The 24,067-nt window shown below is 35.2% G+C and overlaps 1 protein-coding gene across 5 annotated transcripts in view; it reads right to left on the bottom strand.

The window, feature by feature from the left end:
- Positions 1-5,052: 5,052 nt before the first annotated feature.
- Positions 5,053-24,067, bottom strand: part of NOL4 (nucleolar protein 4) — a gene marked incomplete at both ends in the record, with an annotated part of 375,288 nt that continues 356,273 nt past the window's right edge. For all 5 annotated transcript variants that reach the window (XM_079717454.1, XM_079717453.1, XM_079717451.1 and 2 more), the window contains one exon: positions 5,053-5,246. In XM_079717454.1, the coding sequence (XP_079573580.1) occupies positions 5,053-5,246 (194 nt within the window). The remainder of the gene's footprint in view (positions 5,247-24,067) is intronic.

The raw sequence follows: 24,067 nt of genomic DNA on the forward strand, positions 1-24,067 counted from the left end.
AATTCAATAGATATGTTATTGCCAAACCCTTCCTTTTAAAAGACATGCCATCTAATAACATCTAGTATTAATATATCTTTTATTTGTTCAGAGTAAATAAAACACCACCAGTAATTACCACTAGAAGTTTTATGAATATGGTTGCATTGCTTACAGAATTTAATTAAGCTTTGGATCCTCATGTACCTATTCTGGTCTAATGAGATGGCCTTAAACATATCTCAGAGAATTTCTTGGGCAGAAGCACTTTCTAGGAAATCAAAGTAAGGAATGAATTCAGAGGTATTTTTGTTTCATTTTCCTTGAAAGATTTAGCTGCACATTTACCATATGTATTTGTTTATTACATTTGATTTGAATGTGAGAAATTAGAGAAAAATGTCATTAAAATAATTTCCAAAAAACTATACCCTTTATAAGAAGAAAAAGTACAGATACGGCAACTGACAATTACTTGTAAAATATTTGTGCTGCTGACTTAGGATCTTTACTACAGGTGAATGGATGAAATACAGTTGGGTACAGAGGCATATAAAAGAAAGAAAAAGGGAAATTAAGATAACTAGAGTAGGCAGACTAATGCCCCCCAGAGAGAGATGTCCATATCTTAATCATCAGAACCTGTCAATATGTTTTGTTATATGTCAAATTAAGGAATTAAATTTATAGATGAAATTAAGTTTGCTAATCATCTGACTTTAAAAGAGGTTGTCCTATTTTATCCATATGGGCCCAGTGTACTCACAAGGGTCCTTAAAGGTGGAAGAGGGGGCAGAAAAGGAGGTCAGAGTTACAGAGAGATTTGAAGATGCTAAGCTCCAGCTTAGTTGATGGAGGAGGGGACCGCAAGTCAAGGAATGCAGGCAGCTTTCAAGCTAGAGCAGGCCAGGAAATGGATTCTCCCCTTGAGCCACCAGAGAGGAACATATTCCTGCTGACACCTAGATTTTAGCCCAGTGAGACTTCCAACTTAGCAGACTGAAATAAATTTATAGTGTTTGTGGTAATTTGTTACAGCTGCAATAGAAAATTAATACAAGTACATTCATACAATATAATACTATAGTCATCAGAAATAATACTTAAGAAGAATATCTAATGATGTGGGAAGTATTCATGGTATATTGTTAGGACAGAAAAGCAGATAAGGAAACACCATATATAGTAAAATTAAACAGAAGAATGTTTATATACCTGTTTAGATAAGCTCTGAAAGATATACTATAAAATGTTATTCATGGTTCTCTATGGCTGCTGGGATTATTTTTCCTTCTTTTCCTGTATTTCTCAAGTTTCTTTTGCAATCTGAAAACAAACTTAAATGTTGAAAACGATTGACCTTAAAACTGGAGATAGGTTAATCTACTAGTTGCATTTTTATCTCCTTTCAAAATATTTTTAAGAAAGGAGATTTTAATCATATTTAAATGGCAAACTCCTGTAGGTTAGCTTGTGCTCATTCTTTACCAAATTTCTGCATCTCAAACACAATTTAAAAGATAAACAGTATGTTAATGTATTGTCTACCTGCTTTATTTTTGGAACTTTTTCTTTACAAACTAAGCTTTTGAAATCTGGGCTGTACGAAATTAGAAAATATTTTTGACATAGAAAGATAAGTCTTTGAATGGTATTTGTGTTAATGGTACCAGGATTAATCAAAATAACCAAATAGCACCTGCAAATAGAACCCGCCAAAGACTGAAATCTCAGGTGAACAAACTTACCTTTACGGGTTCAACTGGATAATCCCTTTTCTCTTTCCTTACCGGAGTCACTACTGGCACCCATCATTGTCTTTAAAAAAAAAAAAAAAAAAAGTCACTGCCTTTTCTTCCTGCTTTATGTATTTGATTCTCATTAGTGGTGGGTTTTATTCTAGTTCTTTATATTTGTAGAGAACATAACTTAAAGGAAATTAAACTTCTATAAGTGGGATAAAACTCTCAGTGTTTAGTCAGATCCTTTATTTGATGCCATAGCTATTATTTAACTACGCAAATAAAACTGCTAAACTTCAGCATAAACAGGCCTGGTTCCAAGTGAGTGCAGAATGTTAAGGATTTAGTACCTGGGAGGCAACGGATTGCAGTGACCAATAGGGGGTGCTCCAGCACTAGGCCTACCTGGGTCAAATAATGGCTTCAAGTTCTCTCTAGCTCGGTGCTCCTGGCGGCAAGTTACTTCATTTTCTTGAGCCTTCTTGTAAAATGTAAAGTGACTATCCTGATCTCCTAGTGTTATTGTGAGAAGTAAAGGAAATAAAATGCCTTTTCCATGTGTAAATAATCAGTAAACGGTGGCTATCCTTCCTGGAATGCCCTTTTTACCAGTGCTGTTATTTTACACAATTTAAGAAAATTCAGTAACTGCTTGTGTTTGCATTCTCTATGGTTATTTCAAGGAATGTTTTCTTATTAAGTGTGATGAAGTAATACATATGTGACAAGAAACTGCTGCTGTATGAAAAGCTGTCAGAAATGACAGAAAATTCTATTTGATCTCCGTGTTTATGAGAGTTTTCTATCACCTCATTTGAATGAGAATATGAACCTGCACCCAATTTCTCCAGAATGCTTTATAAAGGGGATGTGATCTCTATTCTCTTGTGACAGAGGGTTAAAAAGGACCAGAGTGTTTTCAGGTACAAGTTACAAAGGAAAAGGAAAACAACATGGTACTTCGTTTTGGCCTTTGAGCTCTCCCAGGGAAACGATGGGAATCCTGGTACCCTCATTCTTTTAGATAAATGTGCAAAAAGCAGAAGATGTGGGGGGAATTTAGTCCTTGGTGGATGGATGTGGGAGTATAAGTGAAGATGAAAATGAAATGAAAACAAGAGCACCTTGCTGGAACGCCCTTTCTCTAATCCATTTGCTTTATTACCGCTATTAAGGATTTTTTATGTATAGGCTGAACTCAAACCGGGGTGTTACTTTGTTAAATAGTAACCATGCCAAAGCTTCAAATACTCTTACGACAAAACCCAAAGCATAAACAGGCACTTAAAACAGGTATGTTTCTCCCAAAATGTTAAATTAGGAGTGACTAAAAGAGCCAGATTACTTACGAAAAATGGGGAATAAAAGATAAATTCTTAAATCAGATTTAAACAATCAGATGAAATACCCATGATTTGCTAATCTGCTTTACCCCTTCTTGGAATAAATTATTTATTAGACTGAATGTGGAAGCTCTGGGGGACCTTGGGATGTTCTTGAAATATGTTTGAACTGTCAATTTTAAGCTAAATGTAGGTATAAAATAACATTTCATATCATTCAGAAAGTTTATAAGTTTTCACAGTCAGTGTTTTAACACAGAAATCTGTTTATTAAACCCAACAAAACAGAGAAAATTATACCAGCCCTCAGTTTTTGAAGTTTCATTTAAATAAGCAAACTCTAAATCCACACCTTAAAAGATGTTTGTGCATCTATGTATTTCCAAAATACTCATATTTCAATAAGATTTTCACATTATATTCACCAACAGTATCACAAAAGTTCTTTTTTGTTTTTTTGTTTTTTGTTTACGTAACTGTAAGGAACAGTAATTCTAGAAACACTAGAAGAAAAGAGCATAGCAATGTCCACAGTTACAAGAAAAAGTGCACATTACTTGGTCACAATCACAGTCATTACTTGAAAAACTATATGTAACAAGTAGTTAAGAATTATCACTGATGTCTTCAACTTATTATCAAAAACCAAATGACATAAATTTTACATAAAATAAGGCAAATTCAGGAATGCACAAAGAACCTGTATTCCAACCGAAGCCAAACAACAGAAAAAAATTGTACAAGAAGCGTAAACTGATGTACTCCTCCCTAAATATTTAAAAAATAGGCTTGCCTCAGTGCACAAAGAAAACACCATTCATGTGTATTCAACACCATAAAATATGGAAGAAGGGCAAAATATGGGGAAGAGGAGGGGACAGTTCATTGTAGATTGCAGCTGCATCCACTGAGAGTTCTTTACATCATTTTTACCTACAACTGTAAATTATACAAATCATATCAGGAGAGGTAATGGTCTTTTTGGGAACTATTTCTGAAAGAGAGAAAAGAAAACTACACACAAGAGTGCAAATTTTCAGATTGTCACTTGCAACCTCTTTAACATTCAGTCATCGACATCCAATGGCTGCTAGAGGGATGCCCATAAGACAGCAGCGGCAATCTGGGGAGAGCAGCTGTAAGAAATCAAGGTGTCATTTTTTTTTCAATGATATGTCTTTTTCAATATTAAAAAATTCTGTGGTGAAAACCGCTATGGTAAAGCTGCAATGGTGAGTGGGATGCTTGAGACCAGCATGAGTGCAGAAACGCAGGCTTCTCTTGGAAGTAGTTCCTGATGCGACGATTTAAAGAACGTAGGCAAGGGTATTTTTTTCCCCAGCATCAAGTGTTATTTTTGTAGAAAGAATTTGGAAAGAGGAGAAGGCAAAGGGAGGTGGAAAATGTACTTACAGTAGTTTCTCAAAACAGTTTTCTTTTAGGACCTATGAAAAAGTTACCAAAGTAAAAATGACAATTCTGAATGAAAAACAAGTTTTCTTTTTATAAAAATTACATATTTTTTTAAAATACAAGATCCTTTTCATTGTTATATCCTGTAGCAATGAGAAATTTTGGCTTTTTTTTTTTTTTTGCCAGATACTGCAGCTTTCAGTCCAGTAAGTCAGTAGCAAATTCCACTAATATTTCAGTTGGATCTTGAACTACTTTTTATACCACAAGCTTCTTCTGTTTTATCCTTGAATTAGGAATATACAGCCTTTTTTTTTTGCCCCAGATATTTATGCTGGCACACTGAAACAAAAAACAGTAGGCTGGACACATTAAAGTATCTCAAGTACTTCAGAGGCCAGAGTTCCTTTGAAGCACCTAAACACATCACTTTATGGATCAAGGACAATGTGGCATAATGGAAATATTTCTCTTAAGACTGTGCAGTAAGACCAGACGCATCTCTGCTGAGAAATCAAAACGTCATTAGTGGAAACTGCAAATTTAAACCTCAGTGAAGAGGATTGTTGCTGGACTCAGTTCTGTTGTAAAATAAGATTCTCCAGTTCATCTGCGGAACGCAATAAAAATGCAGCGGATTCCCGATATCCTGCAACCAGCTGTCTCACTGCATTGATTTCAGTTGGACTCAGCTGGGGTCTGGAGCTCGAACTGCTGGAGGATCCTGAGCTGGTTGCCAACTGCCTCTTCATGCTGAGATCAGTGGGTCCTAGAAAAAATCAGCACAAATTAGACATGGACAATTTTTCTTCTAGTATCTTGAACATGAGCACTAAATAAATGTGTTGATTTAATTCACCTATTCTTTCGTGAGAAGCTACTGATACCCTTAATCAAATACATCTGCTCTCAGAAAGATGGAAGAGCAACACGATGGGAAAAGAGTGGCTGGATTTTCTTAGACTCCTGGTCCAGCCTCTGGCGGTCACTTCTGATTGTAGAAAGACAGTGAAGAAATTCTCTTAACATGTGCTTTTTGGAAAATTCAATGTTAAGTCCACCTTCCACAAGTAGAAGCTTCTCTGGAGTAGTAGAAAATGATGGGAATCACATTTTTTATTTGCTACATTTGATAACAAATAAGTTGGACCCCACCAATTCAGAAATGAAAAGAGCCTACATGGTGAGGCTAATGACCCTAGATTACAAACTTTTCAATTTAGAACAGAGGAAACTTAGGACTGCGGGGGTTCAATGACACGTTTAGAGGTCCATGACTTTTAAGTGGCACAATAGGGACGTGGATTGCATATTTTTTTCATTTCAGGCCACTGCTTTTCCCACCAGGTTGATTAGTATTTAAAAATGTGAATATATTAGACTGAAGTTTGCTTTCGAAGTGTATTGTAAGTATATGATTAGTACAAACCATACCACAAAGAAACTAGACTTGGAATACTGCTTTAGGTATTGTTAAATACCTATTTAACAATATTTATTTGCACAAAACACTCATGTGTCAACACTTTTTCCTCACATATATTTAACTAAATCATATAGGTCTGCTTTTTGATGACATTTTTGTAAATTTTTACTGAAAAATAATTTATTAAGTGATTTACAACTTCAAGCATTTGTGTTAAGATTCTTTGTATGATTACTCTTAGATTATTATATTAGGTATTTATTAGATACCTAAGCATTCATTTTTATAGTTCTTACCTTTCATTAAGCAATTGCTGTAATTATTAAATTTGCAGTAATAAATTTAAAATCCTTGAAAAAATATTACTAAGCACATAACTAAAGGCATGCTCCAAAACTGTAGTGATTCTATAACTTGAAAGTATTTTAACAGATTTTTTCCTAAACATGTTATAAATTTTCAGATAGTAGTAATTCATTTCATGAACTAAAATGAAGGTTGTTGTTTTATCCTTCTAGTTCTTCTTGAGGCATAATGGAGACAGGTCAAGATCCATCCCCTTACACTCTCCCTCCCAAAGGGAGAGAAGGTCTTCTGTCAGCTAGGAGGCAGATGTCCCATAAGAGGGAAGTAGCTTCACTTGGAATTTAATTAGGGCAGAGACAGGAGTAGCACTCAAACTCTGACATCTGAGAGAAACTTAACTCCACTTCTGCCATGGCCTTTTCAAAGCTTTGATTTTCTAGCAGGAGTTGGCTGCCATTTGTTCTCCTGTTCACAAAATCATGACACAGATATAACAAGCCAAAAGGGAGAGATGCAGGGATGTTACACTTGCAAACAGGAATATTGAACAAGCAAATCATTAACAGCAACTGTTTGGGAAATTCTGAGTGGATTAAGAAACCATCATGACATAATAGGAGTTTGGGTCTCTGAATGAACCAACTTTAAATTTTACTTCTTTCCTTTACATTCAAGAATCCTAGTACAAATCTTATTTATCTATATATTTATTTATTTGAAGTATAGGTGATCTACAATGTTGTGTTAACTTCTGCTGTACAGAAAAGTGATTCATTTATATATATATGTATATATATATGCACATATATATATATATATATTCTTTTTCATATTCTTTTCCATTATGGTTTATCACAGGATATTGAATACAGTTCTCTTTGCTATACAGTAGGACCTTGTCGTTTATCTACTCTCTATATAATAGTTTGTATCTGCTAATCCCAAACTTCCAATCCATCCCTCCCCCACCTCCCTCCCCCATTGGCAACCGCAAGTCTGTTCTCTACCTAGTACAAATCTTTATGAAAGAAAATTGAAAGAATTTTCCTCTCAGTTATGTAGATACCTAGTGTCTGGTTGGCTGATTGTCATTATTTCATTAGAAGGTGTAACATTTTGTGATGGTTTTGCTGTCCTGACAAGTTGCTGACTAGCATCTTGCACTGGAATTGAGAAAGGGTGGGGTGAGGGCTCCGGTTCTTTTTGGGGTGAGAGAGGTTGTGATTTTATTCTAATATTGCAGTTTATGGATTATTCTCCACCTCTGTCTCAAAGGTCTACACCTCCAAACTGAGACATGGCTTTCACTTTCTTTCAGATTTTTATTAATATAGGCAAACTCTAGATAGCTCAGTAATTGAGAAGCCATTCACAGCTCTGCTACTTTTTGTTCTGGAAGAAAGTTAACTTCATTATCTTGGTTTCTTTTAGATCTACAGGATCAGGGTTGAGAATATAAATGAAAAGTACAAGAAATTCTTTTTGCTGAATGTTGATTATTCAGATCATCAAAGTTATGAGGTTGGATAGTGAAGCATAAAAAAAATTAAAATATTCACAAATGAATAATTTAACTAGTGACTGCTCAAACAGTCCTTCCCTGTTTGTCACTAGTTTTCATTTCTGCCTCATTGAGTCAATGTCATACTTGACTGGTTTGGCTTAACTCAAACAATATAATGTAATTAAAATGCAAATTTTGCTATAAAGCAAAATTTCAAATTTTATGAAGTTGCTGAATTTAAAGAAGTCGAGAAAAGTATTCTTGCAGACCTGATCAAATCACAGACAAGACCACTGAAAAGTGTGGTTCTGGAAGAGCAGAACCAGTTAATAAGAAAACGAGCAAGGAAAATGACCCACTAGATGCTTCAAGAGAAAATGATTTGAATATCTAGTATTAAGGCACATATTCAGGAAAATTGACAAGGCCAATTTTATATAAGTACAGCTGACCCTTGAACAGGTGAGGGTTAGAGGCATCCACCCTCTGCCATGGTTGAAAATCTCTGTGTAACTTTGAGTCTGCCCTCTGTATCTCTGGTTCCTCCACCTGTGTGGATTCAGTCAACTTCAAAAAGTGTAGGACTGTAGTATTTGCTATTGAAAAAAAAATTCCGTGTAAGAGGATCCACATAGTTCAAACCCACATTGTTCAAGGGTCAACTGTACTTATTTTAACCCAAATGATGCAGACCTTCTTAATGTTCATTCTGAAAAGCTGAATAAGAAATAAAAGATATTTCGTGCCAACATACAATGTTGTTAGAAAAATTAAGACCCACTAAAATCAACCCTTGATTTATTTTTTAAGGTTTGGGGAGACAATTAAATTATGAGCAAATTCTAATTAAATGAAAATATAGATCCATAATTCTTTATTTTTTAAATTAAATATCAATTGAATACTTTCCCCCTATTTATGGTGCATTTTTGGCCCCTGTTTTAATTAGATTTACCTTTGTGGTCCTATTTTGGTGTCAATTATTCACAGATAATAGAAACCCCTGGACAAAGTTTTGTTGTGTTTTTAAAAAACTTTGATAACCATTTTTATTATATATAATGAGGAAGAATGCAAGACCCATGAAGGCAGGCACCCTTTGTGTCTTACCACATTGTTCTAGGTAGCTGTGGTGGTGCATGGCATAAAATAAGGCTCAATAAATATTTGTGTAACAAATGAATGAGAAATGCCAGGTACTTTCTATAGCTAACACTCAAGAAACGGAGAATGAGTGATGTCATTGATAATACCCAGTTATGGTTAAATGAAAACTAGTTAGACATAGAAAATAGTAGATTTAGTGTAACTTATTCAAGTAAAGTTACCTCTAATATATGGGAATATTAGTATTGCTATGAAAGTTATCATCTGAAATTGTGGAAAAATAAGTATTGCTTATAACAGTACTTTCCATGTGAATTGTTGCTGAAAAAGAGAATAATAGTTACTGTCTATTGCCTAAATAATGTTTTCCCACTAAATGTTACAATGAGTATTGAGTTGGGCATAAAAACGTCCTAACTGCATGCAACCTTCTCCTACTTCCCCTCCTTTACCTACAACCTCTACTCCCAAGTCATGCACTCTGAAATATTTGGATAACTGGCAATTTATTTAACAATTTTAAATAAGTGAGTGATATTTTCAGATTCATGTTTTTAAGCATGATGGGCCAGATAGTAAATATTTTAATCATTACAGGTCAAGAGGCATTTAGGTACTCATAGTTAAAAAGTTTTGTGAGAATTTACTTTTTTTATTGAGATATAATTGACATATAACATTATATTATTTCAGGTGTACAATATAATGATTCAATATTTGTATATAATGCTAAATGATCACCACAATAAGTCTAGTTAACATCCATCATCACACATTGTTACAAACTTTTTTTTCTTCTGATGAGAACTTTTAAGATCTACTCTCTTAACAACTTTCAAATACATCAATACAACACAGTGTTAGTAACTGTCGTCACCATGCTATACACGACATCCTCATGACTAACTTATAAGTGGAAGTTTGTCCCTTTTGATGATCTTCACCCATTTCACTCACTCGTCCAGCCACCAATATGTTCTCTATATCTATGAGCTTGTTTTCATGTTTTTTTTTCCAATTCTGCATGAATTGAGATCAAACAGTATTTGTCTTTCTCTGAGTTATTTCACTTAGCATAATGCCCTCAAGGTCCATTCATGTTGTCACAAATGGCAAGATTTCCTTTTCCTTTTATGGCTAAATCAAATTCCATTGTGTGTGTGTGTATTTATAATTTTATATATATAATTTTATATATTATATATATTATAAAATTATATGTATAATTATATATGTAACCATGGTTATATAATATATAATTATATATAATTATATGTATCCATAATTATATATATAATTTTATATATATATAAAATTACATTTTCTTGATCCACCCATCTATCAGTGGACAATTGCTTCCATGTCTTGGCTATTGTAAATAATGCTGTGATGAACATGGGGCTGCAGCTATCTTTTCAGGTTAGTGTTTTCATTTCCTTTGGATAAATACCCAGAAGTGGAATTGTTGGATCATATGGTAGGGGGGTATTCAAACGTGTCTGATTCAGGATAAAATATAAACACATCCTATTAGAAATTTCTTTTAGATTTTACTGTTATGCCTTCAAATAAAGTCTTTGTTAAAGACCAAAAAAAATCTGGTCTTATGCCATATGTAAATGACTTGTTTGGTTTAGGGTTGCAGTAGAGAGGCCTTACAATTTAGGGAGGTGAGAAAGAAATAGCCAAAGTCCCTTGGATCCCAATGTGGCCCTTCCCAGAGCTCCTGCTCAGTGCTCTGGGAAGATGGTGAGGGAGGCTTTATATATATATATATAATGTACACACATATATGTATATAGGTATATAAAATTTTTTAATTTTGTTGAAGTATAGTTGATTGACAATGTTGTGTTAATCTCTTCTGTAAAGCAAACGGACTCCGTTTATATATATATATTCTTTTCCATATTCTTTTCCATCATAGATTGTCACAGAATATTGAATATAGTTCCCTGTGCTATACAGTAGGACCTTGTTGTTTATCCATCCTATATATAATAGTTTGCCTCTGCTAATCCCAAGCTCCCATCTCTTCCCTCCCTTATTCCCCCCTTCCCCTTGGCAAACACTAGTCTGTTTTTGTTTCATAGATATGTTGATTTGTATCGCATTTTAGATTCCACATACAAGTGATATATGGTATTTGTCTTTCTTTTTCTGACTTCACTTAGTATGATAATCTCTAGGTCCATCCATGTTGCTGCAAATGGCATTATTTCATTATTTCTGGCTAATATTCCATTGTATACCTATATATGCCACATCTTCTTTATCCATTCATTTGTAGATGGACATTTAGGTTGTTTGGCCATTGTAAATAGTGCTTCTATGAACACTGGGAGGTGCATGTATCTTTTTGAGTTAGAGTTTTCTACAGATATATGCCCAGGAGTGGAACTGCTAGGTCGTATGGTAACTCTATATTTAGTTTTTTTAAGGAAACTCCATACTGTTCTCCATAGTGGCTGTACCATTTACATTCCCACCAACAGTGTAGGAGGGTTCCCTTTTCTCCACACCCTCTCCAGCATTTGGTTATTTGTAGACTTTTTAATGATGGCCATTCTGACTAGTATGAGGTGGTATCTCACTGTAGTTTTTTTTTTTTTTTTTTTTTTTTTTTTTATTTTTTATTTAGGGCTGTGTTGGGTCTTCATTTCTGTGCGAGGGCTTTCTCTAGTTGTGGCAAGTGGGGGCCACTCTTCATCGCAGCGCACGGGCCTCTCACTATCGCGGCCTCTCTTGTTGTGGAGCACAGGCTCCAGACGCTCAGGCTCAGTAGTTGTGGCTCACAGGCCTAGTTGCTCCGCGGCATGTTGGATCTTCCCAGACCAGGGCTTGAACCCGTGTCCCCTGCATTAGCAGGCAGATTCTCAACCACTGTGCCACCAGGGGAGCCCATCTCACTGTAGTTTTGATTTGCATTTTTCTAATAATTAGCAATGTTGAGCATCTTTTCATGTGCCTATTGGCCATCTGTATGTCTTCTTTGGAGAAATGTCTACTTAGGTTTTCTGCCCATTTTTCGATTGGGTTGTTTGTTTGTTTTTTTTTTTGTTTGTTTGTTTGTTTTTTTGTTGTTGAGTTGTATGAGCTGTTTGTATATTTTGGAAATTAAGTCCTTGTCAGTCATATCATTTGCAAATATTTTCTCCCATTCCATAGTTTGTCTCTTCATTTTGTTTATGGTTTCCTTTCTGTGCAAAAGCTTGTAAGTTTGATTAGGTCCCATTTGTTTATTTGTTCTTATTTCTATTGCCTTGGGAGACTGACCTAAGAAAACATTGGTACAATTTATGTAAGAGAATGTTTTGCCTATGATCTCTTCTAGGAGTTTTATAGTGTCATATCTTATGTTTAAATCTTTAAGCCATTTTGAGTTTATTTTTGTGCATGGTGTGACGGTGTTCTAACTTCACTGATTTACATGCAGCTGTCCAACTTTCCCAGCACCACTTGCTGAAGAGATTGTCTTTTTTCCCATTTTATATTCTTGCCTCCTTTGTCATGGATTAATTGACCACAGGTGTGAGGGTTTTTTCTGGGCTCTTTATTCTGTTCCATTGATACCTGTATGTCTGTTTTTGTGCCAGTACCACAATGTTTTGATTACTGTAGCTTTGTAGTATTGTCTGAAGTCTGGAAGGGTTATGCCTCCTGCTTTGTTCTTTTCCCTCGGGATTGCTTTGGCAATTCTGGGTCTTTTATGCTTCCATATAAATTTTAGGATAATTTGTTCTAGTTCTGTGAAAAATGTCATGGGTAATTTGATTAGGATAGCATTAAATCTGTAGATTGCTTTGGGTAGTACTGCCCTTTTAACAATATTAATTCTTCCAATCCAGGAGCACAGAATATCTTTCCATTTCTTTGAATCATCTTTAATTTCCTTTATTGTTTTGTAGTTCTTTCACCTCCTTGATGAGGTTTATTCCTAAGTATTTTCTTTTTTTTAATGTGACTTTAAAAGGGATTGTTTGATTACATTCCCGTTCTGATATTTCATTGTTAGTGTAAAGAAATTTTAAATTTTTGTAAAACGGATAGGGGGTAGGAACCTGCTGTATAGCGCAGGAAGCTCAGCTCAGTGCTCTGTGATGACCTAAATGTGTGGGATGGCGGCGGGGTGGGAGGGAGGTCCAAGAGGGAGGGGATATATGTATACATATAGCTGATTCACTTCGTTGTACAACATAAACTAACACAACAGTGTAAAGCAACTATACCCCGATTAAAAAAATAATTATATATATATATATATATATATATATATATATATATAATGTTTAATGGGGACCTTGTTTAATGAAGAACAAAATTGGTAGTACAGGTGAGAGCTGTGGGGGCTCAGAAGAAGGAGGGCAGAGAGGACTGCAATGGTGGGATGGTGAGCAGGACACTGCCTCCCAGCACCTGTCTCCTTGCTAGAAAGTCACACTGTCCCTTTTTGGAGTCTCTCTGCAGTCTGGTGGGACAGCAGAGCAGGATAACTTGTCCCATTTTATAATTGGAAAAACTGAGTTACAAACAGGTTCACTGGCTTTCCCAAAGCCACACAGGGTTACTGGTTTTTCTTCCTGTACCACTGTGGCCTAGCTCAGGAGAAATATTAGTAGTTGGATAGGGGAAGACAAATGCGCCCCTTTAGGAATAGAAAACAAAGATGTGGAGACAAGCAGGAGTGAGCTGCATAGAGTGCTGGCTGGAGCCAAGTGGGAATACAGTTCAGGGGTACTTTTCTTTAAAGCCAGAATTTATTTCTATTTAAAACCATCCAAGAGACTTGAAAAAGGCCCAATGTCCCAAAGGTGTCTGGGCTTAATACAAGATTATACTGAAGTGGTGTCTCTTGGTTCCTCCTTTGCTAAAGCTTCAATTTGATCCTGGTTAATCGCATGCACTGATAATTCTTCTGGTTGGGTAGTGGTGATTTCCTCAGACTCCTGGCGTCTTTCATAAGTGGCCATCAGTCTATGAACCAAACAAAAACAATACCAGAAACACTGGTGAAATGCTTGCAGTTTCTACTTAACATACTTCTTGCATTATTCTTTGAAACCAGGTCCTCTAATTATCAGCTTGGGCAGCTGAGATCATGATGAGTCTTATGTGGTATTGGGGTAATGCTGGCCTCATAAAAATGAGTTTGGAAGTATTTCCATCTCTTCTGTTTTTTGGAAGAGTTTGAGAAAGATTGGTATTCGTTCTTCATTGACTGTTTGATAGACTTCATCAGTGAAAATGTGTGCTCCTAGACTTTTGTTTCATTGGAAGATTTTTAATTACTGATGTGATTGCCTTACCAGTAATTGGTCTACTCAGATTTTCTAGGTCTTGATGATTCAGTCTTAGTAGGTTGTGTTTATAAGAAGTTTATCCATTTGTTCTCAGTTGTCCTATTTGTTGGCATGTAATTGTTCATAGTATGTTATCATCCTTTGTAGTTCTGTGATATCCTCTTTCATTTCTGACTTCATTTATTTGAGTCCACTCTTTTTTCTTAATGAATCTAGCTAAAAGTTTGCCAGTTTTATCTTTCCAAAAGAATAGCTCTTATTTTCATCTGTTGTCTTTTTCATCTCTTTTTCATTTATTTCCACTCTGATCTTTGTTATTTCCTTCCTTCTGCTAACTTTGAGCTTAATTTGTTCTTTTTCTAGTTCCTTGAGGTGTAAAGTAGAGTTGTTTATTTGAGATCTTTCTTGTTTCTTGATGTAGGCATATATCACTATGGACTTCCCTATTAGAATTGCTTTTGCTGTATCCCATAAGCTTTGGTATGTTGTATTTTCATTTTCACTAGTCTTGAGGGTATTTTCTGATATCCCTTTTGATTTACTCTTTGACCCATTGGTTGTTAGCATGTGGCTTAATCTCCACATTATTTGTCAATTTTCTAGTATTTTTCTTGTAATTGATTTCTAGTTTCATAACATTGTGGTCAAAAAAGATCCTTGATATGATTTCAATCTTAAATTTATTAAGACTTGTTTTGTGGTCTAATAAATATATGATCTATTCTAAAGAATGTTCCATGTGCACTTGAGATGGAGTATTCCATATATATCCATTAAGTCAATGATCTAACATGTCATTTAAGGCTGATGTTTCCTTATTGATTTTGTCTGGAGATTTATCCATTGATGTAAGTGGGATATTAAAGTCTCCTACTATTATTGTACTGCTGTCTATTTCTCCCTTTAGGTATGTTAATGCTTGATTTATATATTAAGGTGTTCTTATGTTGGGTGCATACATATTTACAAATGTTATATCATCTTGTTGTACTGACTCCTGTATCATTATGTAAAGACTTTCTTTGTCTTAAAGTCTATTTTGTCTGATGTAATTATAAATATCCCAGCTTTATTTGGTTTCCATTTGCATGGAGTATCTATCTTTTTCAGTTCCTTCACTTTCAGTCTGTGTGTGTCCTTACATCTGAAGTGAGTCTCTTGTAGGCAGTATCTAGATGGGTCTTGTTTTTTTAATCCATTCAGCCACTCTATGTCATTTGATGAGAGAATTTAGTCCATTTGTATTTGAAGGAATTATTGATAGGTATGTACTTATGGCCATTTTGTTAATTGTTTTTTGGATGTTTTGTAATTCCTCTGTCCTTTCTTCTTCTCCTTCTCTCTTCATTTGTGATTTGATGATTTTCTGTAATAGTATGCTTAGATACCAAAACCAGACAAAGACACCACAAGCAAAGAAAATTACAGGCCAATATTCCTGATGAACTTAGATGAAAATATCCTCAACAAAATATTAGCAAGCTGAAGTCAATGATACATTAAGAGGATAACACATTATGATCAAGTATGAGTTACTCTAGCAATGCAAGGATGTTTCAACATCTGCAAATCAACCAATCAATGTGATATACCATATTAACAAAATAAAGGATAAAAATCATATGGTCATATTAATAGATGAAGAAAAAGCATTTGACAAAATTCAACATTGATTTATGAAAAAAACTGTCATGGGTATGGAGGGAATGTGCCTCAACATAATAAAGGCCATATATGACAAGCCCCAACTAACATCAATGGTGAAAAGCTGAAAACTTTTCCTCTTTTCAGGAATAAGACAAGGATGCATCCTCTCACCACTTTTATTCAACATGGTATTGGAGTTCCTAACCAGAGCAATTAGGCAAGAAAAAGAAATAAAATCATTCAAACTGGAAAGGAAAAATTAACTGTCACTATATGAAGATGACATATTATGTACAGAAAATTCTAAAGACTCACCAAAACCTGTTAGAGCTAAAAAACAAATTCAGTAAAATTGCAGGATAAAAAATGAATATACAAAAATCTATTGTGAAAAAAATATCTATTGTGTTTTATATACTAAGAATGAACTATGAGAAAGAGAAATCAAGAAAGCAACCACATTTACAATTGTAGCGAAGAGAATAAAATATATTTTGTAGTACAGGTCTACTATTGAGTATTAGTGTTGCTTGTCATCAAAATCAATTGTAAGTGTTCTTTGCTTAAATTGGATCCGTACAGAGATTTTCTCTGTTTCACCTATGAAAATGGCTTAGTGGAAGATAGATTTTTCCAAATACTGATATCAGTCCACAAGAATATGATTTTAATTCAGCATATTCATCACTTGGAAATAATTTATAGTATTCTCTTAGATTCTTCTCTCGATATGTGCCTTTTAGCATGTCAATGAATGCAAATTAATTACTTCCAATTGAAGGTGAAGCTGGAAGCTCTTCAATTGAACAAGGAAAAGGATTTTGAAATATGGCAAGTTATTTTGTACTTGCATCAGGGTCCATAAAAACATTGCTGAGCCTGTAGTATGTGTTCAGTAAATATATCCACTACAAAATTGTGTGGGAATGGAATTTTAATTTCTTTTTAAAAATTCTGACAGTATGGCATGTTTATCAAGTAGCTAACCATTAATTGTGATTAAAACAATATTGGTAATCAGCAAAATGGCTTTACCACAGCATAAGCTTCACATATAAGCACTGTTTTGCCTTGTATTTAGATTGAATTCATCAAGAAACATTGTCAATTCTGTGGCAAACGCTAATTCCTAAAGACATTTAATAATAAAGCTTACGGACAGTTCTTCTTGCTCAGAAAAATTTCAATCTTAGCCCTGAGCTGAAAAAAAAATGCAATAAAACTTTACCACTAACCTATCAAACTGTTGTGTGGTGGAGAAATTAGGATATTCAGATTCTATTTCTGAAAAAATTTCACAGAACTGATAACACTTGAATAGATGAGGACCAATGAGTTTAAAGCTGATATTACTGCTTCAATAACACTTGATTCAAACGTTTTCCACATTGTATCTGCCGATGAATAGTTCAAGGAATAACCATATGCCTTATGTAAAAGGAAATTTTGTAATTTTATACAAATAAGCCTCTTTTTGCTTCATACATCTTAGAAGATGCCACTTCAGGTTGTACTGAATTAGTTTTTTCCTTAATTTTGAAAACACACTTAGCTAAAGTTGCTCTACTCATACTATTCATAGATGCTAATTCTTCTGTCACTTCAAACTCATCATTGATTCCTCAAATAAACAACAAAAGAACAGTAGCAGAAACATCTCAATTTATTAAAAGACAGGGGAAACAACTTAAAATCAGTTGCCTTGTTCTTAACTGACTATTGATATTGCCAATATCTCAATTTCTTCAACCTCCAAAGCACTGTTTTTGTTATACTACTAATAGTCAAAGAAGTTTATTTTCTCTGGACATATTTCTTCAGCTGCTACAGTCCAACACAACTTAATAAATTCACCATCAGTAAGTGAAGTGATTTTTCTGGCTTGCCTAATACATGAGCCACTTGGAAACTTACTTTGGTTGCAGGTTCATTTTCATTTTATATTTTGATCAGGTGTTTAAGAGGTATTTTGTTGATAGTATTTTTGTACTTTTCTGCCAAATGGTGAAAAAAATAGGCATTATTCTTCAGCATCTCGGCTAAATTAGCTAATGTATATAAAGCATCAAGCATAGGGCCTGGGTTATAGCAGATATACACAACTAGACTCAATGTGCTAATGAGTTACATTTATATTCACAAGTGATTGCAATATAATTTGCTTTTCTAATACTATTCTTGATGATAGGATGACAGTAGCATCCTGTCCTTGGGTGTTTTCTATTTCTTTTTCTTTCCTCTCTTTTAGATCTGTTTGTCTAAATGAAGATTTTCTAGTCCTTGAAGTTCTGGTAAAACTCATTTGTAAAACCATGTGGATATGATTTTTTAATAATGGGTAGATTTTTATAATACTGATTCAGTTTAATCAATTGGAATATCTATTCCTTTTTGAGTCAATATTGGTCAATTATATTTTTGTAAAACAGTCTTATATCTCTAAATTTTCAAATATACTTGAATAAAGTTATAAATATTTTATTATTTTTTATGCTTCCTTTCTCTTAGTTCATTTTGCCAGATATTTTTAAAGTCCTTTCAAAGATTCTGCTTTTGATTTTATTGATCTTCTCTATTGTGTCTTTGTTTTCTATTTAATTTCTCCATTTATTTTCTTCTATATGCCACATTTTCTCTTATATGTTTCTAACTTCTTGAGTTAAATGAGTGCCTCATTAATTTTCTATTTTTTTGTAATGTGCATGTCAAAATACCACCTAATTCCATCACTCAAACTTAATGTGTAGTGTTTTCATCCTCATTAATTATAAATATTCCTGAACAAAATGCTACCAGTATATTAATTCTTTGGTTGTCACCACTTGTTTAGATGGTCAATATGTCTGAGAGAATGTGTATTATCAGATAGCTGGGGCAGGGTTTAGATATAGCCAGATTAATTTTTAATTACTTTTTAAAATCCAAAGGATTTTTCTTTTCTATCCATCAGTTTCTGAGAGAAGTGCGTTAAAGGTCTAAGGCTATGATTGTGCATATGTCAGTTTCTTGTTGTAATTTTGCTATTCTTTTATTTATTAATTTTGAGGTTATGATATTGGGGTTCATAGTTTCTAGACAGTTGTGACTTTCTGATGAAATGTTCCCTTCATTACGTTGTAAATTGTTTATGTTCCAAAGCCTTTGCTTAGAGCCAGATTTTGACTTATTAGTGTATACACACACACACACAAACACACAAACTCATATATATTATAAAATTTTCCTTTAAATACTTCTCCAAGAGAGACCTTCAACATGGCGGAAGAGTAAGACGTGGAGATCACCTTCCTCCACACAAATACATCAGAAATACAGCTACATGTGGAACAACTCTTACAGAACACCTACTGAATGCTGGCAGAAGACCTCAGACTTCCCAAAAGGCAAGAAACTCCCCCACGTACCTGGGTAGAGCAAAAGAAAAAAAGAAAAAACAGAGGCCAAAGAATAGGGATGGGACCTGCACCTCTGGGAGGGAGCTGTGAAGGAGGAAAAGTTTCCACACACTAGGAAGCCCCTTCACTGATGGATACAGGAGGTGGCGGTGGGGCAGCTTCGGAGCATGGAGGAGAGCACAGCAACAGGGGTGCAGAGGACAAAGCGGAGAGATTCCCGCAAAGAGGATCACTGCTGACCAACACTGACTAGCCCAAGAGGCTTGTTTGCTCACATGCTGGGGCGGGCAGGGGCTGGGAACTGAGGCTTGGGCTTCTGAGGTCAGATCTCAGGGAGAGGACTGGGGTTGGCTGTGTGAAGACAGCCTGAAGGGGGCTAGTGCACCTGAACTAGCCAGGACAAAATCCAGAAAAAATCTGGACCTGCCTAAGAGGCAAGAGACCATTGTTTTGGGGTGCACGAGGAGAGGGGATACAGCACACCACCTAAACGACCTCGAGAGACAGGTGCAAGCCACAGCTATAAGTGCGAACACCAGAGATGGGCATGAAATGCTAAGGCACTGCTGCAGCCACCAAGAACCCTGTGTGCAAGCACAGGTCACTATCCACAACCCCTCTCTGGGGAGTCTGTGCAGCCCGCCACTGCCACAATCCCATGATCCAGGGACAACTTCCCTGGGAAAAACACGGTGTGCCTCAGGCTGGTGCAATGTCACATTGGCCTCTGCTGCCACAGGCTCGGCCCACATTCCGTACCCCTCCCTCCCCCTGGCCTGAGTGAGCCAGAGCACCCTAATCAGCTGCTACTTTAACCCTGCCCTGTCTGAGTGAAGAACAGACGCCCTCAGGCAACCTACACACAAAGGCAGGGCCAAATCCAAAACTGAACCACAGGAGCTGTGCAAACAAAGAAGAGAAAGGGAAATTTCTCCCAGCAGCCTCAGGAACAGCAGATTAAATCTCCACAATCAACTTGATGTACGCTGCATCTGTGGAATACCTGAATAGACAATGAATCATCCCAAAATTGAGGCAGTAGACTTTGGGAGCAATGAAGACAGAGAAACACACAGCAGATGAAGGAGCAAGGTAAAAATCCACCAGACCAAGCAAATGAAGAGGAAATAGGCAGTCTACCTGAAACAAAATTCAGAGTAATGATAGTAAAGATGATCCAAAATCTTGGAAACCGAATGAAGAAAATACAAGAAACCTTTAACAAGGACCTAGAAGAACTAAAGAGCAAACAAACAATGATGAACAACACAGTAAATGAAATTGAAAATTCTCTAGAAGGAATCAATAGCAGAATAACTGAGGCAGCAGAATGGATAAGTGAGGTGGAAGACAGAATGGTGGAAATAACTACTGCAGAACAGAATAAAGAAAAAGAATGAGAAGAATTGAGGAAAGTCTTAGAGACCTCTGGGAAAACATTAGACACACCAACATTAGAATTATAGGGGTCCCAGAAGAAAAGAAAAAGAAAGGGACTGAGAAAACCTTTGAAGAGATGATAGTTGAAAAACCTCCCTAATATGGGAAAGGAAATTGTCAGTCAAGTCCAGGAAGTGCATAGAGTCCCATACAGGATAAATACAAGGAGAAACACGCCAAGACACATATTAATCAAACTATCAAAAATTAAATACAAAGAAAAAATATTAAAAGCAGCAAGGGAAAACAACAAATAACATACAAGGGAATCCCCATAAGGTTAACAGCTGATCTTTCAGGAGAAGCTCTGCAAGCCAGAAGGGACTGGCAGGACATATTTAAAATGATGAAAGGGAAAAACCTACAACCAAGATTACCCAGCAAGGATCTCATTCAGATTCAACAGAGAAATTAAAACCTTTACAGACAACCAAAATCTAAGAGAATTCAGTACCACAAACCAGCTTTACAACAAATGCTAAAGGAACTTCTCTAAGTGGGAAACACAGGAGAAGGAAAAGACCTACAATAGCAAACCAAAAACAATTAAGAAATGGTAATAGGAACATACATATCAATAATTACCTTAAATGTAAATGGATTAAATGCTCCAACTAAAAGACATAGACTGGTTGAATGGATACAAAAACAAGGCCCGTATATATGCTGTCTACAAGAGACCCATTTCAGACCCAGGGACACATACAGACTAAAAATGAGGGGATGGAAAATGACATTCCATGCAAATGGAAATCAAAAGAAAGCTGGAGTAGCAATTCTCATATCAGACAAAATAGACTTTAAAATAAAGATTATTACAAGAGACAAAGATGGACACTACATAATCAAGGGATCAATCCAAGAAGATATATCAATTGTAACTATTTATGCACCCAACATAGGAGCACCTCAATACATAAGGCAAATGCTAACAGCCATAAAAGGGGAAACTGACAGTAACACAATCATAGTAGGGGATTTTAACACCCCACTTTCACCAATGGACAGATCATCCAAAGAGAAAATAAATAAGGAAACTGTACTGACACAATAGACCAGATAGATTTAATTGATATTTATAGAACATTATACCCAAAAGTGGCAGAATCCACTTTCTTCTCAAGTGCACACAGAACATTCTCCAGGATAGATCACATCTTGGGTCACAAATTAAGCCTCAGAAAATTTAAGAAAATTGAAATAGTATCAATCATCTTTTCTGGGCACGATGCTAGGAAATTGGAAATCAACTGAAGGAAAAAAAACTGTAAAAAACACAAATACATGGAGGCTAAACAGTACACTACGAAAGAACCAAGAAATCACTGAAGAAATCAAAGAAGAAAGAAAAAACTACATAGAAACAAATGACAATGAAAACATGATGACCCAAAACCTATGGCATATAGCAAAAGCTGTTCTAAGAGGGAAGTTTATAACAATTCAATCTCACTTCAAGAAACAAGAATAGTCTCAAATAAACAATCAAACCATACACTTAAAACAACTAAAGAAAGAAGAACAAAGAAAACCCAAAATCAGTAGAAGGAAAGAAATCATAAAGGTCAGAGCTAAAAAAATGAAATAGAAATGAAGAAAACAATAGCAAAGATTAATAAAACTAAAAGCTGGTTCCTTGAGAAGGTAAACAAAATTGATAAACCCTTAGCCAGCCTCATCAAGAAAAAAAGGGAGATGATGCAAATCAATAAAATGAGAAATGAAAAAGGAGAAATCACAACTGACACTGAAGAAATACAAAGGATTATAAGAGACTACTACAAGCCACTATATGCCAATAAAATGGACAACCACAAAGAAATGGACAAATTCTTGGAAAGGTACAATTTTCCAAGACTGAACCAGGAATAATTAGAAAATATAAACATACCTATCTATCTCAAGTAATGAAATTGAAACCATAATTAAAAATCTTCCAACAAACAAAAGTCCAGGACCAGATGGCTTCACAGGTGAATTCTATCAAACATTTAGAGAAGAGCTAACACCCATCCTTCTCAATTGCAGAGGGAGAAACACTCCCAAATTCATTCTATGAAGCCATCATCACTCTGATACCAAAACCAAAAAAAGACATCACAAAAAAAGAAAATTATAGACCAATATCACTGATGAACATAGAGGCAAAAATCCTGAACAAAATACTAGCAAACAGAATCCAACAACAAATTAAAAGGATCATACACCATGATCAAGTGGGATTTATCCCAGGGATGCAAGGATTCTTCAATATACACAAATCAATCATGGTACACCACATGATCAAATAAAGGAATAAAAACCATATGATAATCTCAATAGATGCAGAAAAAACTTTTGACAAAATTCAACACCGATTTATGATAAAAACTCTCCAGAAAATGGGCATAGAGGGAACCTACCTCAACATAACAAAGGCCATGTATGACAAACCCACAGCTAGCATCATACTCAATGGTGAAAAACTGAAAGCATTTCCACTAAGAGCAGGAGCAAGACAATGATGTTCACTCTCAAACCTTTTATTCAACATAGTTCTGGAACTCCTAGCCACAGAAATCACAGAAGAAAAAGAAATACAAATTGGAAAAGAAGTAAAACTGTAACTGTTTGCAGATGACATGATACTATACACAGAAAATCTTCAATATGCCACCAGAAACCTGCTAGAACTAATCAATGAATTTGGTAAGGTTACAGGATACAAAATTAATTCACAGAAATCTCTGGCATTCCTATACACCAGCAATGAAAAATCAGAAAGAGAAATTAAGGGAACACTACCCTTTACCATTGCAACAAAAATAATAAAATACCTAGGAATAAACCTACCTAAGGAGGCAAAAGACTTGTACTTAGAAAACTATAAAACACTGATGAGAGAAATCAAAGATGACATAATCAGATGGAGAAATATACCATGTTCTTGGATTCGAAGAAGCAATATTGTGATAATGACTATACTACTGAAAGCAATCTACAGATTCAATGCAATCCCTATCAATCTACCAATGACATTCTTCACAGAATTAGAACAAAAAATTTTTACAATTTGTATGGAAACACAAAAGACTCCGAATAGCCAAAGCAATCTTGAGAAAGAAAAACAGAGTTGTAGGAATCAGCCTCCCCTATTTCAAACTATACCACAAAGCTACAGTAATCAAGACAGTATGGTACTGGTATAAAAACAGAAATATAGATCAATGATGCAAGATAGAATGCCCATTATGACAAAGGAGTCTAGAACATACAATGGAGAAAAGATATCCTGTTCAATAAGTGGTGCTGGGAAAACTGGTCAGCTACATGTAAAGAATGAAATCAGAATACTCCCTAACACCATACACAAACATAAACTCAAAATGGATTAAAGACTTAAATGTAAGGTTAACACTATAAAACTCTTGGAGGAAAACATACGAAAAACACTTTTTGACATATACCACAGCAAGATTTTTTTGA

The sequence above is a fragment of the Hyperoodon ampullatus genome (assembly GCF_949752795.1).
Source record: "Hyperoodon ampullatus genome assembly, chromosome: 13".
Taxonomy (NCBI): Eukaryota; Metazoa; Chordata; class Mammalia; order Artiodactyla; family Ziphiidae; genus Hyperoodon; species Hyperoodon ampullatus.